The sequence below is a fragment of the Macrobrachium nipponense genome, chromosome 6, assembly GCF_015104395.2.
Source record: "Macrobrachium nipponense isolate FS-2020 chromosome 6, ASM1510439v2, whole genome shotgun sequence".
NCBI lineage: Eukaryota > Metazoa > Arthropoda > Malacostraca > Decapoda > Palaemonidae > Macrobrachium > Macrobrachium nipponense.
In genome coordinates this window covers 82,980,359-83,003,009 of record NC_061108.1, presented here as the reverse complement: position 1 = coordinate 83,003,009, position 22,651 = coordinate 82,980,359, and the positions used below count along the sequence as shown (strand labels likewise).

The window sequence follows — 22,651 nt, the reverse complement described above, 5'->3', positions numbered from 1 at the left end:
ATTCTACTATCTGCTAAAATGGCTTTACTGTATCTGAAAAATAGCACAGCAATCTTACGAAAATGAATTACCCTGGAAATTTGGTCCCTTTGCTTCTGTTATATGATCTGGACAACAGCCAAATGCTGACGAAAGGCAGCAACCCTCATTATTTTCTCCATGGGCGGCTGTGTATTGATCTGGACAGCATCCATACGGTGTGTAAGTACAGTCTGGGGGTATTACTGTTGAAGGGGTCGTGACTCCTTGCTCTGTAGTGGTTGTTGTGTCTGGAATTTTAATATAAAATGCTAGTTAATAGTATTTGGTTTCCGTGCAATGGAAAAATAATATTTTCAAAGCAAAATCTAAACCAGAACACTTAAAATACATACTCCAAAAATTGGTACAAATATTGAACGTACATGGTTTGTCCTCAGGCTCTGTTACAATTTTGCAGCCTTCGTAATTAGGCCCAACAGCTGCAGCCACACCGTCGGGGCAGCAGCCATATCTCGTATCACTGCAAGTCTCGCATGGGCCAGAACCTTCACATTCAAATTCGGGACATCCGGCAAAGTTTTCTCCTGATGCTTGAGATACACCATCTGGGCAACACCCAAATCTGCAAAGTTTCAGTATTGATGAAAAAGTAAGTGGACGACTAAATTTTGATAAGGCATAAGAATGAATGAGAGCAAGGAGCATTCACAATGTTCTTCAGAGTGCAAATATATATCATAAAATGCCTATCAGAAATTTCAATACTTAAAAAGTATTCAAAGTAAGTTCCATGGTATGTAAAATCAAGGATCTAAGCAATGACTAAAATAATTGGCACTTTAGAGGAATTAAGTAATGCTTTTGGGTTACACTCAATTATAAATATGGAGAAGCAAAAGAAAAAATGAAACCGAAGTTCCCTGAAAATAAGTCGAGAACAGATGATGTTTATTTTCAAATTTTCCTCTTTCTAAAATTCTCAAAGACAGGAAATTCCTATCAAGATTCTTCCAAGAGCAAAATGATACTCGGGGTTTCGATTTACACGATAGTGAAACAGAACAAAATATCAAGGGAGAACATACAAGAATTCCATTGTGTATTCTAAAAAAAATGTAGATTTTCAAGTATAAAATATTCATTTTTAAACCGGAAACAACACCATTTTGAGGCAGTAAGAATCATCATTTTTATAGAACCTATACCCTCTCTTACTGGTTCCATAATGAATTTGCTACCAAGCAGTAAGGACTAATTTTATTTGTAAAATCTGTTATCAGAATAACATTCATAAATTCTATTGTCAAAAATAATTTTGTTAATAAAGCATATTTTCCAAAAATTATTTTTATACACTTTACTTTTAGAATGATGTTATTAAAACATTTTCCTGTACATTCAGAATTATTCTGGAATAATTCTTGGGATGATAATATTCTTAAATTCAGTTCCTAAAACCTCTCAGAAATCCTACTCACGGAGATTTTTCACAATTAACAGGAATGAATTCACAGCCCTCTCCATTTGGTCCAGCCTCAGTGATTCCATCTTCACAACATCCATACAGGGAGTTATCACAAATTGACTCATCACTACAGCCCTTCATTTTGGGACCACTTGCAGGGGTCACGCCGTCAGGACAACATCCGTGAATTGTGTCCTCACAGGTTGTTATCTTCGGGCATCCTGAAAAAATGTAGTAGAGTGAGATGATGGAAAACTATTGCTGTTCAGTTTTTTTTATTTCACTTTCTGATGGACATGACCACAATGAACAGACAAAACACATCAGAGAGTCAAATGCCTCACGAACCTTTCTGGAATGGACCAGTGGCAGGAGTAATGTTGTCCTGGCAGCAACCGAATTCTGTGTCCTTGCAATCTTTCTTTTCCTTGCGCTTGCATTTCTTCTTCTTGGCTGAAAAAGTAGATGGTTTTATTTGTCTAATGAGAGGACATACTTTTACTTTTTATTTTTTTTAACTTATTTTAATCCTGTTACGCACGCCTAAATTTTAATATCTGAAGTTCTTACCACACCTTAGGATTTGAAGAACAGGAGTATTTTTTGCAATTGTACAGAATATTATTCTTTTGGAGAAGATGTACCATGCAAACTCATTTACATTCTATCCTATGGGGAAAAGAAATGAGTAATTACTATATCTGTTTTTAAATGATGGCTACGATATTAGAGATGATGTAAAAATAATATGCACTTTTAAAATTATACATCAAAACGTTCTTTAACATGTAGCTACAGATAAAATTCATATACAGTACATATTTCCTGATAGGCAAAAATAAAAAATAAAAAAAAGTTCAGACCTCTGCAAAAAAAAAAGTTCAGACCTCTTCAAAAAAAAGTTCAGACCTCTACAAAAAAAAAAAAAAAAAAAAAAAGTTCAGACTTCTGCAAAAAAAAAAGTTTTCAGACCTCTTAAAAAAAAAAAAAAAAAAAAAAAAAAAAAAAAAAAAAAAAAAAAAAAAAAATAAAAAAAAAAAAAAAAAAAAAAAAAAAAAAAAAAAAAAAAAGAAAAAACAGACCTCTGCCAAAAAAAAAAAAAAGTTCAGACCTCTGCAAAAACAAAAAAAAAAAGTTAAGAACCCTGCAAAAAAAGTTCACCATAAAAAAAGAAAGGGAAGGGGGGGGGGGGGGGGAAAAGGAAACAAAAAAAAGTTAAAAATTAAGAAACAGATGGAAACCACAGAAATCCGAAAACCTCTTTGATTTTTGGGGCAAAAAAAAAAAAAAGTTCAGGACCTCTGCAAAAAAAAAAGTTCAGACCTCTGCAAAAAAAAGTTCAGACCTCTGCACTAACTACAATTTCCCCGAAATTTCAAGGGAAACTCATGTGAAACCTACACTTCTTCTTGATGACATCTTCAAGTCTGGTGCCATCCACATCACCACTGGACACGTCACCAGATCCCAATCCGCTGGCGGTCCAGCCTTCAAGGCCTGAACCAGAGCTTGCATCTCCGTAACCTGAGCCTTCTTCCTCAGCCGCTTCATCGCTCTGTGTGACCTGTTTATGAAAGACAAGCGATAACAAGAGGGCATTTGCATACATTCATAGTTTACCCATAGAAATATGTCAAAATAATATCTTATCGTTGAAGACAAGTTTACAAAAACGTAACATAAATATTTAAGTATGTAAATCTATTAGTGTACATACGGTGCCTTTAGTCCCAACATCAAGTTTAATAAGGGAAAAACTCAAGCTGACCATTATACAAACAAACAGTAGGTTTTCCATAACCAAACAACAGCAATGATGTTATATAGTATGCTGTATCTTTACATAATATCACTAATGGCTGATGTCTATTTATCCGCTTGTATCGAGATTCTATGCTCACCGCTATCAACTACAATATTTCCATTTTTGCCGTAAAGACACTCAGCACACAGACAAGTATTTTTCAGACATTTTAAGTTTTCTTGGCACTTTTTTTATCCTTTAAAAGATTGAAATGATGAATAACCTGTAGCAGTCAGAATAGATTTATCATTCATGACGATATCAGCTACAAATCATTGCTACCATTAGTGTCTCAACGTGCTTACAGTAAAAAAAAATAATGACACCATTAATGTAACAATGTCAACAATATCAATAACAAACAAAGTCAATAACATCTACATCAAGAATGTTATTAATGAAGATTTCTTAACATTAGAAATTATGTACATTACAAGATTTTTCAACAGAGAAGTTGTATGCAAATGATCGAAGTAATTATATCTAGGTTGTAATATATTTTATGTCTAACTGCTTTCATGAAAAGAATCACTCCACTGTAGTACATAGACACACCAAAGCATCATAGAATTCTCATAAAATACATTTCCCATTCAATCACGGCCAAACGGTCGCTCCGATGGGCATGAAACTTGGCAGGGTTATAGTGGGGACCCTTAAGATGGTTTATAATGGGGTTTTTCAAGCAACAAAGGCACCAAAGGTGCCGGAGGGGGCGGAGGGGGCGGAGCGCCTTCCCCGAAACGGAGCTGGTTCAGCCCGTACACTCAACAAAGTTACGAATTTATCGTACTTAATTATTGGTATACATAGTAAATATGACTTTCGATTTTCGGTATACGTACTAAATATGATTTACTATCAGTACTGTGGGGGTAAGACATCAATGGCACCAAAGGGGGTCGGGGATGGACAGGGTGTGACAGAGAGAGTGAGAGGGAGAGGAAGTGAGAGAGGGAGAGTAAAGGGGCTGTTAGGGAGAAGAAAGAGGGTAAGAAACAGAGAAGGTTGGAGAGAGAGAGAGAGAGAGAGAGAGAGAGAGAGAGAGAGAGAGAGAGAGAGAGAGAGAGAGAGAGAGAGAAAGAATTTATGGGTTGCCATTCAGAGACAGTCAGCACAAGGTGGTGCAGGGAAGCTTCTTTATCAGAGTTTTGGTTAGCTAGTCTCTTAAAAATCCGTAAAACTTTAAACTAACGTTAAAATCTAAAATCTATTATAGAAGAACTATAATATCATAAGAGTACAGAATACTTTTTGTGTTCTCAAACTACTTGTTTTCATGATGTGACATCAATTACCAATGTGCTGTTCCCATAAATTACTTGTAATTTTGGAATTGATCTATCTTACATAGTTCATGCCTGACCGATATGGAGGATTTTATGGAAAAATTGGGTGTTGAAGCAAACAAAAACATCAGCAATAATAATAAAATAACAATAATAATAGTAATAATAATTAATAATAATGAATTTTCATATGTAGATTACAGTCACATCCGTAACAGTTACAAGTGTATTTTTTGTGTGTCAAAGGCATCACATCAAGTTGCAAAAATCAGGAATAACAGAAGCCCAAATACTGGGATACAGTACTATAGTAGATTCACATCACCCGTGCATCTGATGTCTAGGCCAGTCCCTTACGACGCTCCTGATTGGCTGCTGATGAGCCAATCACAAGGCTGGAAACTCTGTCTCTCTTGAGAGTTCACAAAGGCAGGATGATGTGTTCCACCACTCCTGAGGAATACGTCTTTCAAAAGTATCCCTCAGGAGAGGTGGAACATACATCCTGCCTATGTGAACTCTCTCGAGAGACTGAGAGTTTCCAGCCCTGTCACTGGCTTACCAACAGCCAATTAGGAGCGTCATAAGGGATTGACCTTAGACATCAGATGCACGGGTGATGCGAATCCACTATAGCACTTATAAAGTATCTTAAGTGTCAGAAGAGTCCAAAATGTAAACAGTTGGGTATAAAAAACAGGCTGATAGTGGCAACCAGGATCTTCTCTGTGGTTGTTCATTAGTGTCTTGCTAAATGCATTGGCGTTTCCGCGATGAATCCCGCACTCATCGTCTCTAATGACATCCACTTTTCACAGATATGAATCGAGATTGATAAGAGAAAATACTCCTTAATGCCAAGAGTAAGTCAATTTTCCCCTTTGGGATGACCTACAGCAATGGAATCGGAGGGAAACCCTAACTAAGTCTTAAAAGCAGAATGCAGAGGATATTATACGATCACAGATGAAAAATAGAACTAAATTACTTGGGATGAATTTCTTCAAAGGGTTAACACTGGATACACATTTCATGAAAGAGAATTTATATCTTGTAGTTTTCGAACAAAATAGCAAAGATAAAAACAGCTGCTCCACATAAAAAGCGTTAACTCCTCTTATGTTATTGTCGAAATTTAAAACTGTTTGATTACCATATTTATCACTAGTTTTACCATTACTACGAACCTTACATTCATCCATTAAGATACTGGAACAACCCTGTTAATACTGTGAATATCCCCCTCCAGTATCCTTGTCTGGGAAGTTGTGATCATTTGGACTAAAAAGGGTTATTACCAAAAATTTGACGAAAAAGGCATTTAGATGACTACTGACTGTAACAAACACAAGAAATAAAAGTTTTGGTAGAAAACATAAAACAAACAAGAAAACTAAAGCTAAGTAGCCAGGAGTTGTCTCAAGGTGTTATTTGTATACTGAGACGGCCTCAATGAGTTATCTTCCAGATATATCTGTCCACAGGTAATGCAAAAAAACTTGGGTGTTGTCATAAAACCCTTTGGTTTTTTAATTTTAGGTTATTATCACCTATGGGCCAATCATTGTAGCTTTTTACATTACACAAGACTGGCTACTTCAATTAAAAAAATATCTCCTCCCACCTCCAGCACAAATGTAAAGAAATTTATGTGAAGACTGCACACTTTTACATTTTCAAAAGCGGATGTCCAAAGTCACCTGCTTGACTTCGTGAATGAAGCTGCCAAGCCTTCAAGAGAAACGATAATGAAATAGTTTATCTATATATGAGATGAGTGACAAACAACAAAATATATCCAAAAACCAAGCTGTGAGAAAGTAAGAGTTAGCCTGATCCATTTCAAAACACTTAATAACTGTGATAAACTCTGATTTTTAGATACTGTAATAGGAAATGAACAGAGTAAACACAAAAAGCAAGAGAAAAATAAAATAAAAAACATGCTTTTAACTAATGAAGGCTCAGTTTAGCTGCAACAAAACATACTTGAATTTATTTGTAGTTCATTATTCAAGAGTGGTGTTAAGCACATCACTTTATAAGTTTGGTGAAACGATACAAATATTATAAGAAAATTGAATGACATATGAGAATGAAGAAAGTTTGCTGCATGAAATTCACAAAACTGCTGCACATGCTGACCTAATGTGTGAAACATGAGGTAGAGTCAATGCAAACAATGGACTGAAAGTGAAAGGGAGGGAGAGAAAGTTTTCGCTGAAGGATGTGATTTCTAAAGTACATTATTTTTGATAATGTATGCAATAAGAGCCTTGCTTTACAAGGTGTTTTAACTGTAAAAGCACAAAATAATATGTATTCTTTAAATATTACAAATGCACTGACACAATCAATTAGATAAATAACTGAAAAATGTATGTGACGAAGAGGAGGGATAAAAAAGTCAAAGTGCAGGACTGATGACAAGAAGTTATTGGAAATGACAAAAGGTTAGATCCCAACACAACGTATCAGAAAGGGAAGAATCATTTATTAGATAGCATAGGATTAGAAACTTAACATTCTTCCAATCTTTGTATTCTAATTCTTATTCACTGTATTTTGAAGTATGGTCACTCACTTCTCCTAAGGTTAATATTGTACAGTTTACAACACAAACTTGAGATTTCTACAACAAAAATAATGGGTTAATGAGGTTTAATAAAGCAAGCGATAAGGCGATTTTCGGCACGAAGAATCTCCGAAAAGCGCATCTAGGAATACTGTATGAAGTAAAAAGGTATGAGAAAAGTACCGGATCGTAAGAATTAATAAGCATGTGGTTAACTTCTCATAAGCACGAGCATTGATGAGATAGTGTGTTGTATCTTGCCGTGGAAGCATGTCTTGATATGCAGGGGCCTATAAACTCAAACATTGTTCTGGCAAAGCAATTTGTGCTTCAAATATTGTAATGATTAAATATTTCTGTCATTCTCCTCGTCCCATTCACATCCTCAGGCTTCTGACTCGTCAGGTCATCCATCCACACATCAAACACACACACACTCTCTGTCAAAGCAAAGTACTTTTTCCAAAGCAAAGTACTTTATGCATAAATTGTGGATTAGATAAATTTATTCCCCCAGGGGAAATGATAACAGTTATCATTAGCTGTTACAAAAAAATTGTTTTAACAATGGATTTATTTAGTGGAGACTGCAGTAGGTTCTCCTAGTTTGTTTGTGCAGTATCAAACGGATGCAATTATCAAATGCATTCGAACACAAGCACAAACAGTTTAGGTTTCTCTGTCACTGTTGCTTTAGCCGAGAATCCCTGGTTTCATTTTATAGAATCATATTTACCTCTCTGATAGAACGTTTTCTACGAAATTCTACATTAGTTCTGTTTATATCAGCTCCTGATGAATCTGTTTCTTGAGGTCCTGAAGAGGAACTTGATGGGGCCTACGAAATTTTTTAACAGAAATTGAATCATATTTATGTTTTTATAAATAATCAGTTAAGAAGATCCAGAAAGCATATTTTAGACTTTGCTGATCGTCATCTAAAGTCAGCTTCTCGCCATTTATTGTATGGCATTCTTTATGAACACATTCATGATTATAAAAGGATCTACAACTACACATTTAGAGCTACAATGGTTTAAACATTCTGTTTAAATAGAAAGCCTTTATCATTTTTTCCTTATGTATAAGTTTATATATTTATCTTGAAAACTGGTAATGCAGAACAAACTTACAGAGGTTTCTGTTGAAAGAAATTCGGCTGCTATGGGAGCTTCTCCTGAAGTAGGCTGCAACTCATCACCCTGATTTCAAAAAGAAAATCATCTGTGACAACAACTGAATAAAAAATGACCTAATCTTAATTATTTGTGAAACCAAACTCCTTTTGCAATGGGAAAATCATGCTACCAGAAGTATTTTAAAAGGTTAAAAAGTGCACAGAAATTAACTAAAGTTACCAGACTAATTTCAGTTTTGTAAAAGCTTTGACTCCCACTTTTGAACAGCATGAAAACAATTACCACTTATAATAGAGATTTTTTACACTTTTGACAAGATGTGTTATAACAAACTTGTTTGTTATAACATGGCATTTACAATCTTTTATGAAATGTTTACTTCAAGACAATGATAAGAATCTTCGCTTAACTGATATATCTTTCCCTCTCAATTATTACTAAATGGAGCTTGTATGCCACAACAAGAAAAGGCAGATTTAATTAGAGTTATGTAATTTCCACATACGACGAACTTGTACGTAAATGGCATATCATTATCAATACTTTATGAATAAAAATAAAAATTCCGCGGAACCTCAGAAGAATTTTATTACAGTTAATACCTGCAAACAATGCAAGAAAGTGATCAAAATAAGCACAAAATTCCAGAGCGTCCTCTTGTTACTTTCGTTCATGTGATTTCCCAGACTTTGACTATAAAAGTAACAACTTTTATAATTACACAGATGAAGCTTTGAAAAGCTCCTAAACGAAATAGGGAATGCTTGCGGTCTCCCAACGCCCACCTTTTCCCCACACCTCACCTGCCCAACAAGTCTTTTTGGTTTACAAAAATAAAAAAAAATGACTCCTTTTAAGCATTTCAGTAAATGAATTTTGAGTTATATTCTTATGGACCTTGGTTAAGATTTTCCTGTGTTTAATAAGAATGACCATGAATTTTAAGGGTGAGAAAAAGCAATTTTGCTGGAAACTAACAAAACTTATAAAGTTTTCCTACGACTAAATTTTATAAAGAAATGAATGTAGATTCTGTGGCTGTCACTGCTTACTTTACTTAAAAAGCGAGAGCATTCAAACAAAATACGCTTCCACAAAATTCAATACAAAATTTGAAGAGGAGAAAACCTCTTTTACATTCAATCTAATGAGCACATGTAATCACTGAGTTGAAGTATGTGTCTGGTCATGGAAGCAATTCATTTATACAAATGAGTTCAACATCATTATATAATAATAATAAAACAGCTCAACTGATTTATAATACAAAAACTGATAAATGTCAAATGTAAACCATAATCTCTATTGTGATTCTGTGTTCGTAGTCACTCAAAACATGTTGATTTCCCGATGATTGTGCAATACGGAAGGATAATCTAATCAAGTAGTAGTGCTAAACGTTTACAATCCTTGTCAAACAAAGGATAACTTACATGTACTGTACCTAAAAGTAAGGAAATGAGGAATATACAAGCAGTAAAATTGAATCTTCCAGAATAAATATAACCATACACTCTAAAACGGATTTTCTTTCTAGCTTATATATTCATTTCAAGCTATATATTCCTAAAAAGGCCTAACCAACGAAGTGACCTTACCTCTTTCACATCATCTCCACTCGAACATACGTCGTCGGAGTCACCATCGTCTTTGCTTTCACGCTCTAGAAGATCATCTGAAGAAAATTAATGTTCTCCTTAATGAAAAGTTGTTTCCTTACAGCTACCACGAGAGTCAGCCAATGTCATTCAAGTGCAGCAAACTCAAAGGAAGACAAACAAGAAATGCTCAAATTCTACAATGCAAGAAATGAAATTTGAGATAACAGCAGTGTCCAAAATAAAGCTGCAAGTATAGACTGACAATGAAGAACCTAAGAGCTTCTTTTATAAGAATGCTATTGATTTTACTTTTCTAATTCTCAGCAGGAAGTACACTTGGGATTCAGCCTTTGAAAGACCTCCATGTTTATACTTTGTGGACAAGGTTTCCCTAATAGAAATCAATCATTCAGATGCTACTAAAATCATTTCCGTAAGAAGAATCTTTCTTGCATAGTATCCTTTTCTATGGAAGATGAACCTTATAAAGCAGAGACAAGAAAGAGAAACACATGAATATTACTGGGAAACTCTATTTCTTTGCAAAACTATCTCTAAACAGCAAGAGGCTTTAAAAGATCCTGCTTATTGATGGATTCACACTTGCAAAGGCCAAGATGCCCAAAAGCGTAACAAAACTGCTTTGAAACATAAAACTGACCTTATAAAGTAAATCAAAGGTAAATTTGAGACAAAATATTTGCTACTACCTCTTAGTTTCAAGCGGAATTAAAGAATTAAAGTACAATATTAAGAAGACCATTTCCCTGATGTAGCAACAGGTCATTTAGTTTAATCTGAGGAACCTTGCCACACGGATGATATGTACGATGATAGCCAAAGTAAAACACAAATGAAATTTACTTATAACATTAACATCAAATATAATTGAAAAAATTCACAATACTTCACCTTCTCCACATGGTGTATTGTTACAGGTCTCGATAGAGTAAGGAATGATGTTTCCATCACACTGTCTTGCGGTTGCCTGCTTGTTGCCAACATAACAGAAAATCTTGCGATGTTTTGTTCCTCCACCACACTCTTTCGTGCACTGGAAATCAAGTTCAGATATGAGTAGTACAACAAAGGATCATTAGTTTTCATAACATATCGTTGTAGCTGTCGTTGTGTTATGGATGAGGATTCAGTCAAATGACTTGTAAACTATGTTTCTGTGTTACCTTGTTTCACTGCTAGGTATTGGTACTTACAGTTAACTATGAAAGATAATGTATAAAAAAATACAGCATATTTGAATGAGAGTTAAAACAATACGAAAAGAAAAGAAGGGTGGAAGAACTTACGCGGCTCCAAGGTCCAGCGAACCAATTTCCTTCGCACTTTCCAGTGCCATTACATTTTTCGGTGCTGTTGAACCGAGTGTCCTTGTCACAGTTGACATCCGGGACTAACGTCACACCGTCCCCGTCTCTCTTGCCACACATAACATGGCGGGTCTTCACTCCTTCCCCACATTCTGCGGAACACTAGAGAGAAAAAAAAGCATTTAATTTCCAAAGTAATTACTGTCATAGGTGATGACAGTAATCATTTAACGATAGCATATTTAAAGATTAAGACATGATTCAAAGATCAGTGAAGATATGGCAAGTCAAGAAAACGGAGAACTTTACCAGAAAGGAAAGGAGTACTTCATGCTAAGAACACAGACAGGAAAAAAAAATTGGTAAAATTATTCTTTGTTATCATTGTCAAAATATTCAAAATATAGACAATGCCAACAAGTGACTGAGTGCAAAGTTGGAGGAGGTACTCATACAATCAAGAAACTCCAGTACTAAAAACTGCATTCAAAGAAAAGAAAATGAGGAACAGCATCATTAAAGTTCTGAGTTCAAATGAACCAGAAAAGAAATATAAATGGAAGGACATTTAGGGAAACAATGTTCGATACAAGGAGGAAATGACTAAAACAGACGTCTAAGTCTCTGACGTGTATTCTGTAAACCAAACATTGATTCTTCTCCAGTCAGTGACTTAGCAGAAAGATATTAACATCATTCAGAAACAGAGAGTGAGTGAGCGTTCTGGATTAAGGTCCAGGATGAAACGAGGGTAGAATCCAATTGGCAATATTCGTTCGAATAAAAGTGGATTGGAGAAAAGGAGGAGGTTGTCTACCTCCAGTCTTCGGAGTGAAGGAAGAAAACATCAGGGGAGACTCGGGGAAGCTTTGAGTATTATAGTAAAATTTGAATATTGTCAGTTGTGCCTTTTTAACTTGGATTTTTACGATAACCTTGAATAGATTTAACATTTTCATGAGACTGTTCACAAGATATCCGATATGTAAAGTCACTGAGTAAAAATTCGGAAATTATACTTGATTTTTTATTAAGTTTTTAACTTAAGGTGACTTTAGTACATTTTAAACGTAGAAAAACTACCACTCGAAGAGGCCCTAAAACATTTTGCCTCGGCTTAACAGCAAAAAAATTGCAACATTAATTCTTGTGAATGAAATGCACAGTATTGCAAATTTTACGACTTGTAAAATATTTTGTGTAAGCCTGCTGCTAACGTAATAGAGCTCTGTTATTTCATTATAACTTCTGCTTCATTTCCACAGGGTTCTTGACACGTCTAAAAAATATATGAAAACAGGCTTCTGTGGAGAAGGAATTATTTTGAAATCTTGCATTTCAACGTTAAAAAGCAGTATTCCATTTTCTTTCTGTACAGTATTGTACTACTATGATAAACTGGCTCCGGATCTCATCGTCAAAGAAGTGAAAAATTGGAAACAATAGCAATGATTACTCAATTTTAAACGGAGAAATCCTGTGTCCACCTACCTCACTCCATTCTGAGGCATACCATCGGTATTCGCATATGGTGCTGAGGTTGCAAGCGCGATTGATTTCTGGCATTCGGTAGGTGGAACAAAAATCTTCATCCACAACTTTGCCTTTGTTGCTTACACATAATACTGATCTTGATTCCTGTTCTAAACCACATCCATTGTCACACTGAAAAGAGAAGCATCTGGTAAGACATTTCTTAAAGATGACATTCAGTTTTATCGAAAATATATACTCTACAATGAAATTCTCTGTTATTATCATGCATGGCATCTCTACTACATGATATAATTCAGAAATTTGCGCCTCCAAATTCTTAAACTCTACACCTATAATTAAAAAAAAAAAAATAAAAAAAAATTTACCCCTGTCCAGTCTGAGGCAACCCAGTCCACTCCACCACAAGGAATATTTTCACAGGTTCTTTCAGTCTCTGGTTTCTCCTCTTGGCAGTGATGGTCTTCCAGCTCGTTTATTTTGTCATCCCTCTTGATATGGCATTGAACTTTTCGATGTTGACGTCCTACGCCGCAAAGTTTATTGCACTGCAGAAAAATCAAAATTCATTAAATCACAAAATTATTGTCTTAATGTGATCAGAAAATGTAATGGCATCTTACAGTATTTCACTGTACAACTGTAGTTGGTCTAATAATTTAACAAGCCTTACTAGGGATGCGTGCAAGATTTTCCCCTCACGTATAAGTTGTAAACGCTCTATTCCTAACTTAACTTAAATTAAAATTTGCTAAAATCTACGGTCAAACAGAGTCTTGTTTCACCAACAAAAATTAGAATAAATACACTATATTTTTCTGGGCTCAGCTCGTGTCGCTGCGCGAAATATCCTTTAATCTATTATTTCTAGGGTAAATGTACTAACACATACCAGAGAATAAATAAATAAAGAAAAAGGTCAGTACAACTGACTCGCTCACCCTCCAAGAGGGTGTCGGTATGAACACTATGGCGAGTGAGACCACTACCACGAGCCGCTTGCCAATAGAAATCTCCCACTACAAAATCCCCACAAGAGGGGAGCCGACCCACAGAGTGGGCAGCAACTACTACTACTCCATCCCATGCTGCCGACTGCTGCGCCTCTGGTGGCCATCCTTTTCAGTTAGCGCAGACTGTATACACGTGCCCTTTTTTGCTCTGTGTTTTTGTGCCCTTATTTTTGGATTTACTCATCATGGAGCGTGCAGCCATCGCAGCAGCTAAGTTAAGTACTCAATGTTTATTGCTATTTGGTTTTTTCCGTCCTTGAGTCAGTATTTGCCGTTTTTTAGGTATAAATACGAACTCTAGGTCGGAAGCATGGCAGCATGGTTCTGCCTCGTGGCGGGTTCGTTCTTGGTCTTCCATACCCAGAACCTTCCCTTACTTTAGTACGCTCTATTTTTAGTCATCCTATTTGTTTTAGGGTACAGTCTACGCGGTTTATGTCATGCATGCATGTCTTTTTACCTTACGTAGGCTTCTTCTATCCAGACCCTAGCCACGGCTCTTAGTATCGGCCCCGGCTAGCTTTGAGTGGTAGACTTTCTTTCGGGTTAGTCGTACACTCCTGGATTTTTTCTCCTACTATTTTGTTTTCTTTCTTTCAATGTTTTATTTAATTTATTATGTTTTTGTTAGTGTAGGCGTCTGGCTTCATCTAGCCTAGGTTATGGCCCATAGGGCCCATGCGCTACCGCTCTTCAGTTCGGTTGCTTCCTTATAGCTTCTCTCTGATCAGCCGGTTGTGTATTCTAGGCCTTATCGTTTCATTGTTTTGTTGTTACCGCCCCGTGGTCACTACGTGATCACGGAGCAGCCAGACGCCTGTCCAGTCATCTTCCCTCCTCCCGCTCTTCCATAGGGCCGGGGGGAGGGTTGGTCTGCCCACGCTCGCTCCGCATACCCGAGCCTGCCTCCCTCTCCCCCCAGGCGGAGGGAGTAGAGGGACGGGACAGACCCAGACTGGACTCGACCTCTCCAGCTTCTCGGTCCGGCCGGATGGCTAGGGGGGGGGGGACTGGCCTTTCCCCCCTCCGTCGCTTCTCCGTCGCTCCGTTGCTAGCGCGAGTCTGTGTGCCCTCTCGCCCTTTCCCACCTTACTGGGGCTCCTTTTCTACCGGAGCTCCGGCATCCAAGTGGAAAGGTGCTAGTTCACCCCGCAGGGTGGACTGAGGCATACAGTTGGTCTCTACTAACCCCTCCGTCGCGCTGAGGTCGCGACACGCTCCGCCACGCACTGGACTTAGTCCGGTACGTTCGATTTTTATAGGTTTAAGAATTAGTTATGTTAAACTAAGTAAGTTTATCTTAAGCTACCTTAAACCATCCCCCCTCCCTTGTCTGCCTCACCGGATCTCTCCGGGGTTATAGCCTATTCAGGCGGTAAGGGAGGGGTTATGCCCAAATTTTTTCCGAGCTCCGGCATGCAGCGGAGTTCTTCTGTCCTTTAGCCTGTAAGTGATAGCCTTTAAGATGCTCATGTGTCTTTTCACTTACAGACCACCAACTGTGAGCATCCGGGATGCGCCGCCACGCTTCAAGACCCCTGTGGACATGAAGTTTGCCGGTCCCATGCTCCATGCGCGACTCCGCACGGGGACCTCCAAGTCTGGTATCACGAGACATGCACCATCTGTTATGATCTGGTGAGCCAGCTCTTAGACGGGGTAAGTATTTCCAACTCCGTTAGCCAGTCCCTACTTCGTTATAGTTCTTAAGTTTAAAAAATTCTAATCTTTCTTAAACTTAAGATAAAAATACAGAGGATTTCGCATCCCCTATAATTTTAAGTTAAGCTTTTAATTTAGTTTTAGTTTTAAGTTTAATCTTAAAAACTAATAAATACCCTCTCTTCCAGGCTCCGGCTGTGAAGGACACCACACTGGCAACCCTGCGGGCCTGGGTCGGCGGTTTTGGGAAGAACACCGCCAAGGGTATGCCCTACATTCTCGAGAAGAGGTTGGCGGTCCTGATCTTCCCCGGAGGCAAGTCAACGGGCTACGTCGACCCAGCAGAGGCGACCCCGACTTTTGCGTTCATCCAACAACAGCTCGCTGCCTCGTTGACGGATCCAGGCCAGGACATCTCCTCGGAAGTCGCGACATTAGATCTTAACATTGAACCCATGGTAGGTGTAGACGACCTGTTGGTCGAGGTGAGTACGTTGGACGCCCAAGGGATGCCCTTGGGTGCCACTGGATCTTCTACCCCTGCAAACTCTCCATCCTTCCAAGGCTTTACAGGTACAGAACTTTATACTTCTCCTGATGCTTCCGTTAGACCTAAGGTCAAAGGACAAGCAGTAAAAACCTTGACTAAGACGTCGTCGTCGTCTAAAAAGACGGCGTCGGCGTCATCATCATCTCGTAAGTCTCCGGCTAAAAACCCCGGAGCAGAGAGGTCTAAAGCTTCCGGGTCCGGCTCCAAATCCTCTAGGAGTAGATCCTCCAGGGAGAGATCACACACTCCAGCGGAGTCAACCGTTCCACTACCTTTGGTTCCGGTTCAGAGCCACCCGTCCACCTCCGCAGCAGCTCCGGCTTTGGATCCCAACGCTGGCCTGTTGCAACAAGTGGGCGATCTGGTGGGGTCTCTAAAAACCAGTATGGAACAGATGTTCTCCCGGTTGTCTGATAGGATCAGCTCCCAGGACAACATTATCGCCGGACTGAGCCAAGCTCCGCTAGCTTCTCCCCCACCCTTCAGCACAGGGGAGCGCAATTGCCTCCGTATGACTCTCTACCTCCGTTCAGTATGAACAATCCTTGGAGAGTAGCGTCATACGCCCCCTTCCAGGACGGGCTTATTTCTATCCCGGAATGTGGAACTCGGAGGATTGAAGACTTCGAGTTCTACCCGGAAGACCTTCAGCCTCCGTTCATCGGCTACGCCAGGCTCACCGCCTCTGCCATGACTCGAGACGATAAGGTACCTAAAGAGACAGTCCTCTATTCACGAGACCAGGCTCAAAGAGAATGGCTCAGGTGTTTAGAGGACATGGACTGTTCGAACACGAAAATACAGCCGTTTAAGAGTCCTTTCACAATCTTTACAATGGAAGAGAGTACCCCGCTCCCTTTCTTGACAAAGATTGCTACGGTTACCATTCCAGCAGCCCAGAAGGGGGATTCGTTGCCTCAGCTGAAAGAAGCGGACCCTACGTCTCCTTTACTTCCCTCAGCCGGTGAGTTGTGGGAAGATCTGCCCAACACTTTTTCTGCGGGCAAACTCAAACCAGACTGTGCTATGGAGCAGTTTGGTGAGAAGCTGCCTAGACTTCCAGATAGCCTCATTCAGGCAGAATTTGATGCCAAGTCTAGGTTGGCCAGGTCTATCAATACCATGGCCATGACCGAGGTGGCTACCATTTCCTATGGTTCTGAGCCACTTTTTAAGCTGATCACCAAGTCACTGACTCAAACGGTGCAGTCTGATATGTTCGAGTTCGCCACGGCTAGAACAAACTGTAGGAAACATGTCCTCCAAGAAGCAACGATTCGGCATGAACCGAATAAGTTGCTTGCATCGAACATCTGGGGAGCAGACCTCTTCCCAGATGCGATGGTGAAGGAGGTCCAGGCAGAGGCTACAAGGCTTAACCAAAGCCTTAAAGATCGTTGGGGTCTTACGGCCAAGAGACGCCAAGATCAAGTTGTCAGAGGTAAGGCTCAGAAGAAACCCAGACGTTTCCAGCCTTACCAAAAGAAACAGCCACACTTTACCCAGCCGGGTTCCAGCTGTCCCGTTGGTGCAAGCAGCCCAACCTTCTACCTCCAAGGCTCAATCGACAGCCTATCTATGTCATTTCACAGCCTCAACCCTCCACCTCTTACGCTCTCTCCCCAGCCTTCAATCAAGTCTTCGAGGGCCAGGCTTCCCAGAAGTATGACCGCTCGGGTAAGGGAGGCAGAGGTAAGCGATCCTTTCGTCAGAGAGGATCGGGAGGGTCCTTTAATAGAGGAAAGCATTTCAGGGGAGGCCGCGGAGGCTACCAACACCAATGAGGACTTTCAGGTAGGAGGGAGGCTGTTTCACTTCCGCCACCGGTGGAATTTCAGCAAGTGGGCGCAAGCATTGTGTCCAAAAGGCCTGGGTTGGAGTTTGGGTAGCGAACCCGCCCCCATCCTGACCTTTCCGCCAACTTCCATCCAAAGAATTGACGGAGTATGCGGAGGACCTCCTTCAGAAAGGAGCTATAGCGAGAGTCAACAGGTTAAAGTTTCAAGGGCGCTTGTTCAGCGTTCCAAAGAAAGGCTCACAAAAAAGAAGGGTAATCTTAGACTTGTCCCGCTTAAACTTAGCCATTCGCTGCGACAAGTTCAAGATGCTCACGATCTCGCAGGTACGGACCTTACTTCCCCGTGGGGCCGTCACCACCTCTATCGATCTTACAGACGCTTACTATCATATCCCTATTGCAAGGCACTTCCGTCCATATCTGGGCTTCAAGATAGGAGATCAGGCATTCTCCTTCAAGGTAGTTCCTTTCGGGCTCAACGTAGCACCCAGGGTGTTCACGAAGTTGGCGGAAGTGGTAGTTCAACAACTAAGATCGCAAGGGGTTATGGTAGTAGCGTATCTCGACGATTGGTTAATCTGGGCTCCAACAGTCGAGGAATGCCACAAAGCAACACTGAAGGTGATTCAGTTCCTGGAATATCTAGGCTTCAAGATAAACAGGACCAAGTCAAGACTCACTCCAGAGTCAAACTTTCAGTGGCTGGGCATTCAATGGAATCTATCCTCCCATACTCTGTCGATTCCATCAGCCAAGAGGAAAGAAATAGCGAAGTCAGTAAAGCAATTTCTGAGTCACAAACTTGCGTCAAGAAGAACCCAGGAAAGGATCCTGGGTTCACTCCAGTTTGCATCAGTGACAAAACATCTTGATGAAAGCCAAACGAAAGACCTAACCAGAATCTGGCGCTCACGAGCAAATGTCAGGTCCAGGGACAAATTATCCTCAGTCCCTCAGATTCTACGGAATCGACTACGCCCGTGGGCAAAAGTCAAGAAACTTATCGATATCAGTGCCCCTTCAGTTTCCTCCTCCGGGGATTACCATCCACACAGACGCTTCGTTAAGCGGTTGGGGAGGATATTCTCAGTTCAAGAAAGTTCAGGGAACTTGGTCACCTCAGTTCCGTCAGTTCCACATAAACGTACTGGAAGCAATGGCAGTGTTCTTGACTCTAAAAAGGTTACGTCCGCCGAAGTACTCCCACATAAAGCTAGTCTTAGACAGCGCAGTGGTAGTCCATTGTATAAACAGGGGAGGCTCCAAAGCCAAAGCACGTCATCTAAATCATGTCATGGTAGCCATCTTCTCCCTGGCGGACAAGTTCAGTTGGCACCTCTCCTCCACCCATATAGCTGGAGTGAGAAACGTCATAGCAGATGCTCTATCCCGATCAATACCTCTAGAGTCGGAATGGTCACTGGACAGCAGTTCGTTCCAATGGATTCTCCAGAGAGTTCCAGGCCTACAAGTGGATCTCTTCGCATCCCAAGCGAACCACAAACTTCCATGTTATGTGGCCCCCAACCTGGACCCTCTGGCCTATGCCACGGACGCCCTGGCCCTAGACTGGAACAACTGGGAGAAGATTTATGTCTTCCCTCCAGTGAATCTTCTCATGAAGGTACTGAACAAACTCAGGACATTCAAGGGTCAAGTGGCTCTAGTAGCCCCAGACTGGCCAAAGAGCAATTGGTACCCTCTAATTCTGGAACTGGGTCTTCGTCCTCTTCGAATTCCCAGTCCCAGGCTCTCCCAGTCAGTGCAAACGAAGACTGTGTTCGCTTCCTCAGGAATTCTCAAAACCCTAACTTTATGGATTTCATGAAGTTTGCAGCGAAAAGAGATGCGAATATTGACCCTCAAAATATTCTCTTCTTGGAATCTGATAAAAGGGATTCAACTTTGAGACAGTATGACGCGGCTGTCAAAAAGTTAGCAACCTTCCTGAGAGAATCAGATATTAGAATCATGACAATCAATTCAGCTATATCCTTTTTCAGATCTTTATTTGAAAAAGGCTTAGCAGCTAGCACCATTACGACAAACAAGTCAGCCTTGAAAAAGATTTTTCAATTTGGTTTCAACATAGACTTGACAGACTCCTACTTCTCGTCTATTCCCAAGGCTTGTGCTAGACTTAGACCTTCTGTAAGGCCTACGTCAGTATCATGGTTCTTAAATGATGTTCTAAAGCTGGCTTCAGAAACTGATAATGACACATGTTCATTTATAATGCTCTTAAGAAAAACTCTATTTTTATTAAGCTTGGCCTCAGGAGCTAGAATTTCAGAACTGTCGGCATTATCCAGAGATCCGGATCATATTCAATTTCTTCCCTCAGGGGAAGTGCTACTTTCTCCGGAACGTAGTTTTATAGCAAAGAATGAAGATCCTTTGATGAGGTGGGAACCATGGAAGGTTGTACCCCTTCCACAAGATATATCTCTTTGCCCAGTATCGACCTTACGAGCCTTTCTGTCCAGGACCTCCTCATCCTCATCGGGTCCTCTCTTTAAGAGAGAAAAAGGTGGTACTTTATCTATTAAAGGCATCAGGCAGCAGATCCTGTACTTTATTAAGCAAGCCAATCCTGACTCTTTCCCAAAAGCACATGATGTCAGGGCAGTAGCCACCTCGATTAACTATTTCCAACATATGAATTTCGATGAGTTGAAAAAATATACTGGATGGAAATCGCCGACAGTATTTAAGCGTCATTACTTAAAGTCCTTGGAAGCTCTGAAATTTTCAGCAGTTGCGGCGGGTAACATAGTTTCCCCCGACTCTGCTTAATCTTTAGTAGAAGATCCAGTCCTCCTTTCTACCTGTCTCACCCAACAGTTCGTCTATGCCTGTCAGGTTCATCTACGTTTACCTTGGGTCTTAGCTGCTCTTATGGTGATATGGTGGGTGTCCCTTATTTTTTTGCTAGGGGCACTCACAATCGATTGTATGTATTGATCTCTTTGATGTGATCCCCTTATTTTTATGCTAGGGGATACATCTTATTTACAATGGTTACGGGTTTTGTATATTAAGTCATATACATTCCCTTCATATATTATTATTGAAGTTAGTTCTGTTCAAGTTATTGTTATAATTGCTTTTGAGTTCTTTGTACATATCTATACACAGATACTGCTTTTAACATATATTCCAGGTAAGCCCTGTATATATGTAAAAATTAAGTTAATTTTAAGAAATATTATTAGCATTAAGTTTAATTTAAGTAATATTTCTAATTTTGTATCATTGTGTATATGTATATTTATTAGCAATTATTATTCCTTCTTCTTTTTATGTTATCTTTTATTTGAGACCCCTTTTTGTTTAGTTGAATTTTCTTTACAATCTTGTGCTATTTCTCTGGTACGATTTCGCGCAGCGACACGAGCTGAGCCCAGAAAAGGGATTTTGACGTAAGGAAAAATCTATTTCTGGGCGATTGGCTCGTGTCGCCAGCGAAATCCCGCCCTACCCATCCCATCGCTCAAGATTGTCTGCTAACTTCAGGATGGCCACCAGAGGCGCAGCAGTCGGCAGCATGGGATGGAGTAGTAGTAGTTGCTGCCCACTCTGTGGGTCGGCTCCCCTCTTGTGGGGATTTTGTAGTGGGAGATTTCTATTGGCAAGCGGCTCGTGGTAGTGGTCTCACTCGCCATAGTGTTCATACCGACACCCTCTTGGAGGGTGAGCGAGTCAGTTGTACTGACCTTTTTCTTTATTTATTTATTCTCTGGTATGTGTTAGTACATTTACCCTAGAAATAATAGATTAAAGGATATTTCGCTGGCGACACGAGCCAATCGCCCAGAAATAGATTTTTCCTTACGTCAAAATCCCTTTATTAGGAATAATTTTTCTGTACTGTTTAACATGAACATTATTTATTTACTTTTTAAATTTTCTTTCTAATAAGTAATTCATAAATATCCTATACTCAAATTCCTGTATTTTTAACTCAATACGAAACACCTTTTCCAGATCTTTTTAGGCTCTTCCACAGACCTTTCCTCACTCCCCCCCCCCACCCCCTACAACAAGAAAAACAACAGCAGCAACAGTAGTTTGTAGGCTTATTCCCCGAGTAAGCGAAAAGCACAATGAACGTGAAATAAGCCTCAGTAGCAATTCCTTCTCCTTCAGAAAGAATGAATATAAAAGCTTTTCCTTCCTGACTTCCCGCCGATATCCTTTGTATCAGCCTGCAGCTGCTTCCATTTCTCAAACTCCTGCGAATCTTAATGTTAGCATTATAATAATATCAAAAGATACTCACAGGCGTCCAAGATCCTACATGCCATGAAGCACATTCTTCCTGCGTATTGCACTGCCTTACAGACTGAGGGTGTGGGGCGTGTTGTTCACAAATGAAGGAATTAACAATAGAGAGGCGTCCTTCTGCAAAGGTCTGACCACAGTACACGTGGCGGTACTGCCAGCCAGCTGTGCCGCAAGATGTCGTGCACGGGGTCCAGTCTCCCATCTGCCAGCTATATGGATAAACACTTTTTTAATGTGTCGAGTTTTACCTTCTTAAATTTCTCTCAGATCTTCCTAAATGTATCTATACCAAGCCGAAAGTTAGAGTGATAGGACTAGAGTGCTTACCTGGCTTGGCAAGGATGTTCATTGCAAGTAGTGTTTCCTTCAGGTTTCAGTCTAGGATCGCAAAGGTATTCAGCCACCGGTACGAAGTCGCTTGTCCTCGCACAGCTCACGTTTCGCGTCATGTGACCTGGAACAGTTGAACTTATAGTTGCATCTCTAACCCATAATCATTTCGTACTCATATAGTAACGACCGATCGGCGATCATGAGCTTTACACTCCGTAATGGACCCACACAACAAGCATTTTGTGTTCTCTTGATAGAGAAGATCGTAGCTCACTTTTTTTTATGGAAAGGATCATGACACTAGCAACCTAATGTCCATAAGCATCCAACA

The 22,651-nt window shown here is 39.9% G+C and overlaps 1 protein-coding gene across 7 annotated transcripts in view; it reads right to left on the bottom strand.

The window, feature by feature from the left end:
• The window catches only part of LOC135216681 (papilin-like), a 382,576-nt gene that overhangs the window by 45,678 nt on the left and 314,247 nt on the right, over positions 1–22,651 (bottom strand). For 6 of the 7 annotated variants that reach the window (XM_064252077.1, XM_064252084.1, XM_064252080.1 and 3 more), the window contains 14 exons: positions 22,315–22,441; positions 21,983–22,196; positions 13,046–13,225; positions 12,675–12,848; positions 11,163–11,345; positions 10,768–10,909; positions 9,853–9,929; positions 8,249–8,317; positions 7,852–7,953; positions 2,849–3,011; positions 1,796–1,900; positions 1,461–1,668; positions 405–604; positions 72–269 (listed from right to left, as the gene is read on the bottom strand). In XM_064252077.1, the coding sequence (XP_064108147.1) occupies positions 72–269; positions 405–604; positions 1,461–1,668; positions 1,796–1,900; positions 2,849–3,011; positions 7,852–7,953; positions 8,249–8,317; positions 9,853–9,929; positions 10,768–10,909; positions 11,163–11,345; positions 12,675–12,848; positions 13,046–13,225; positions 21,983–22,196; positions 22,315–22,441 (2,142 nt within the window). The remainder of the gene's footprint in view (positions 1–71; positions 270–404; positions 605–1,460; positions 1,669–1,795; positions 1,901–2,848; positions 3,012–7,851; positions 7,954–8,248; positions 8,318–9,852; positions 9,930–10,767; positions 10,910–11,162; positions 11,346–12,674; positions 12,849–13,045; positions 13,226–21,982; positions 22,197–22,314; positions 22,442–22,651) is intronic. The other variant, XM_064252079.1, reaches the window with a different exon arrangement.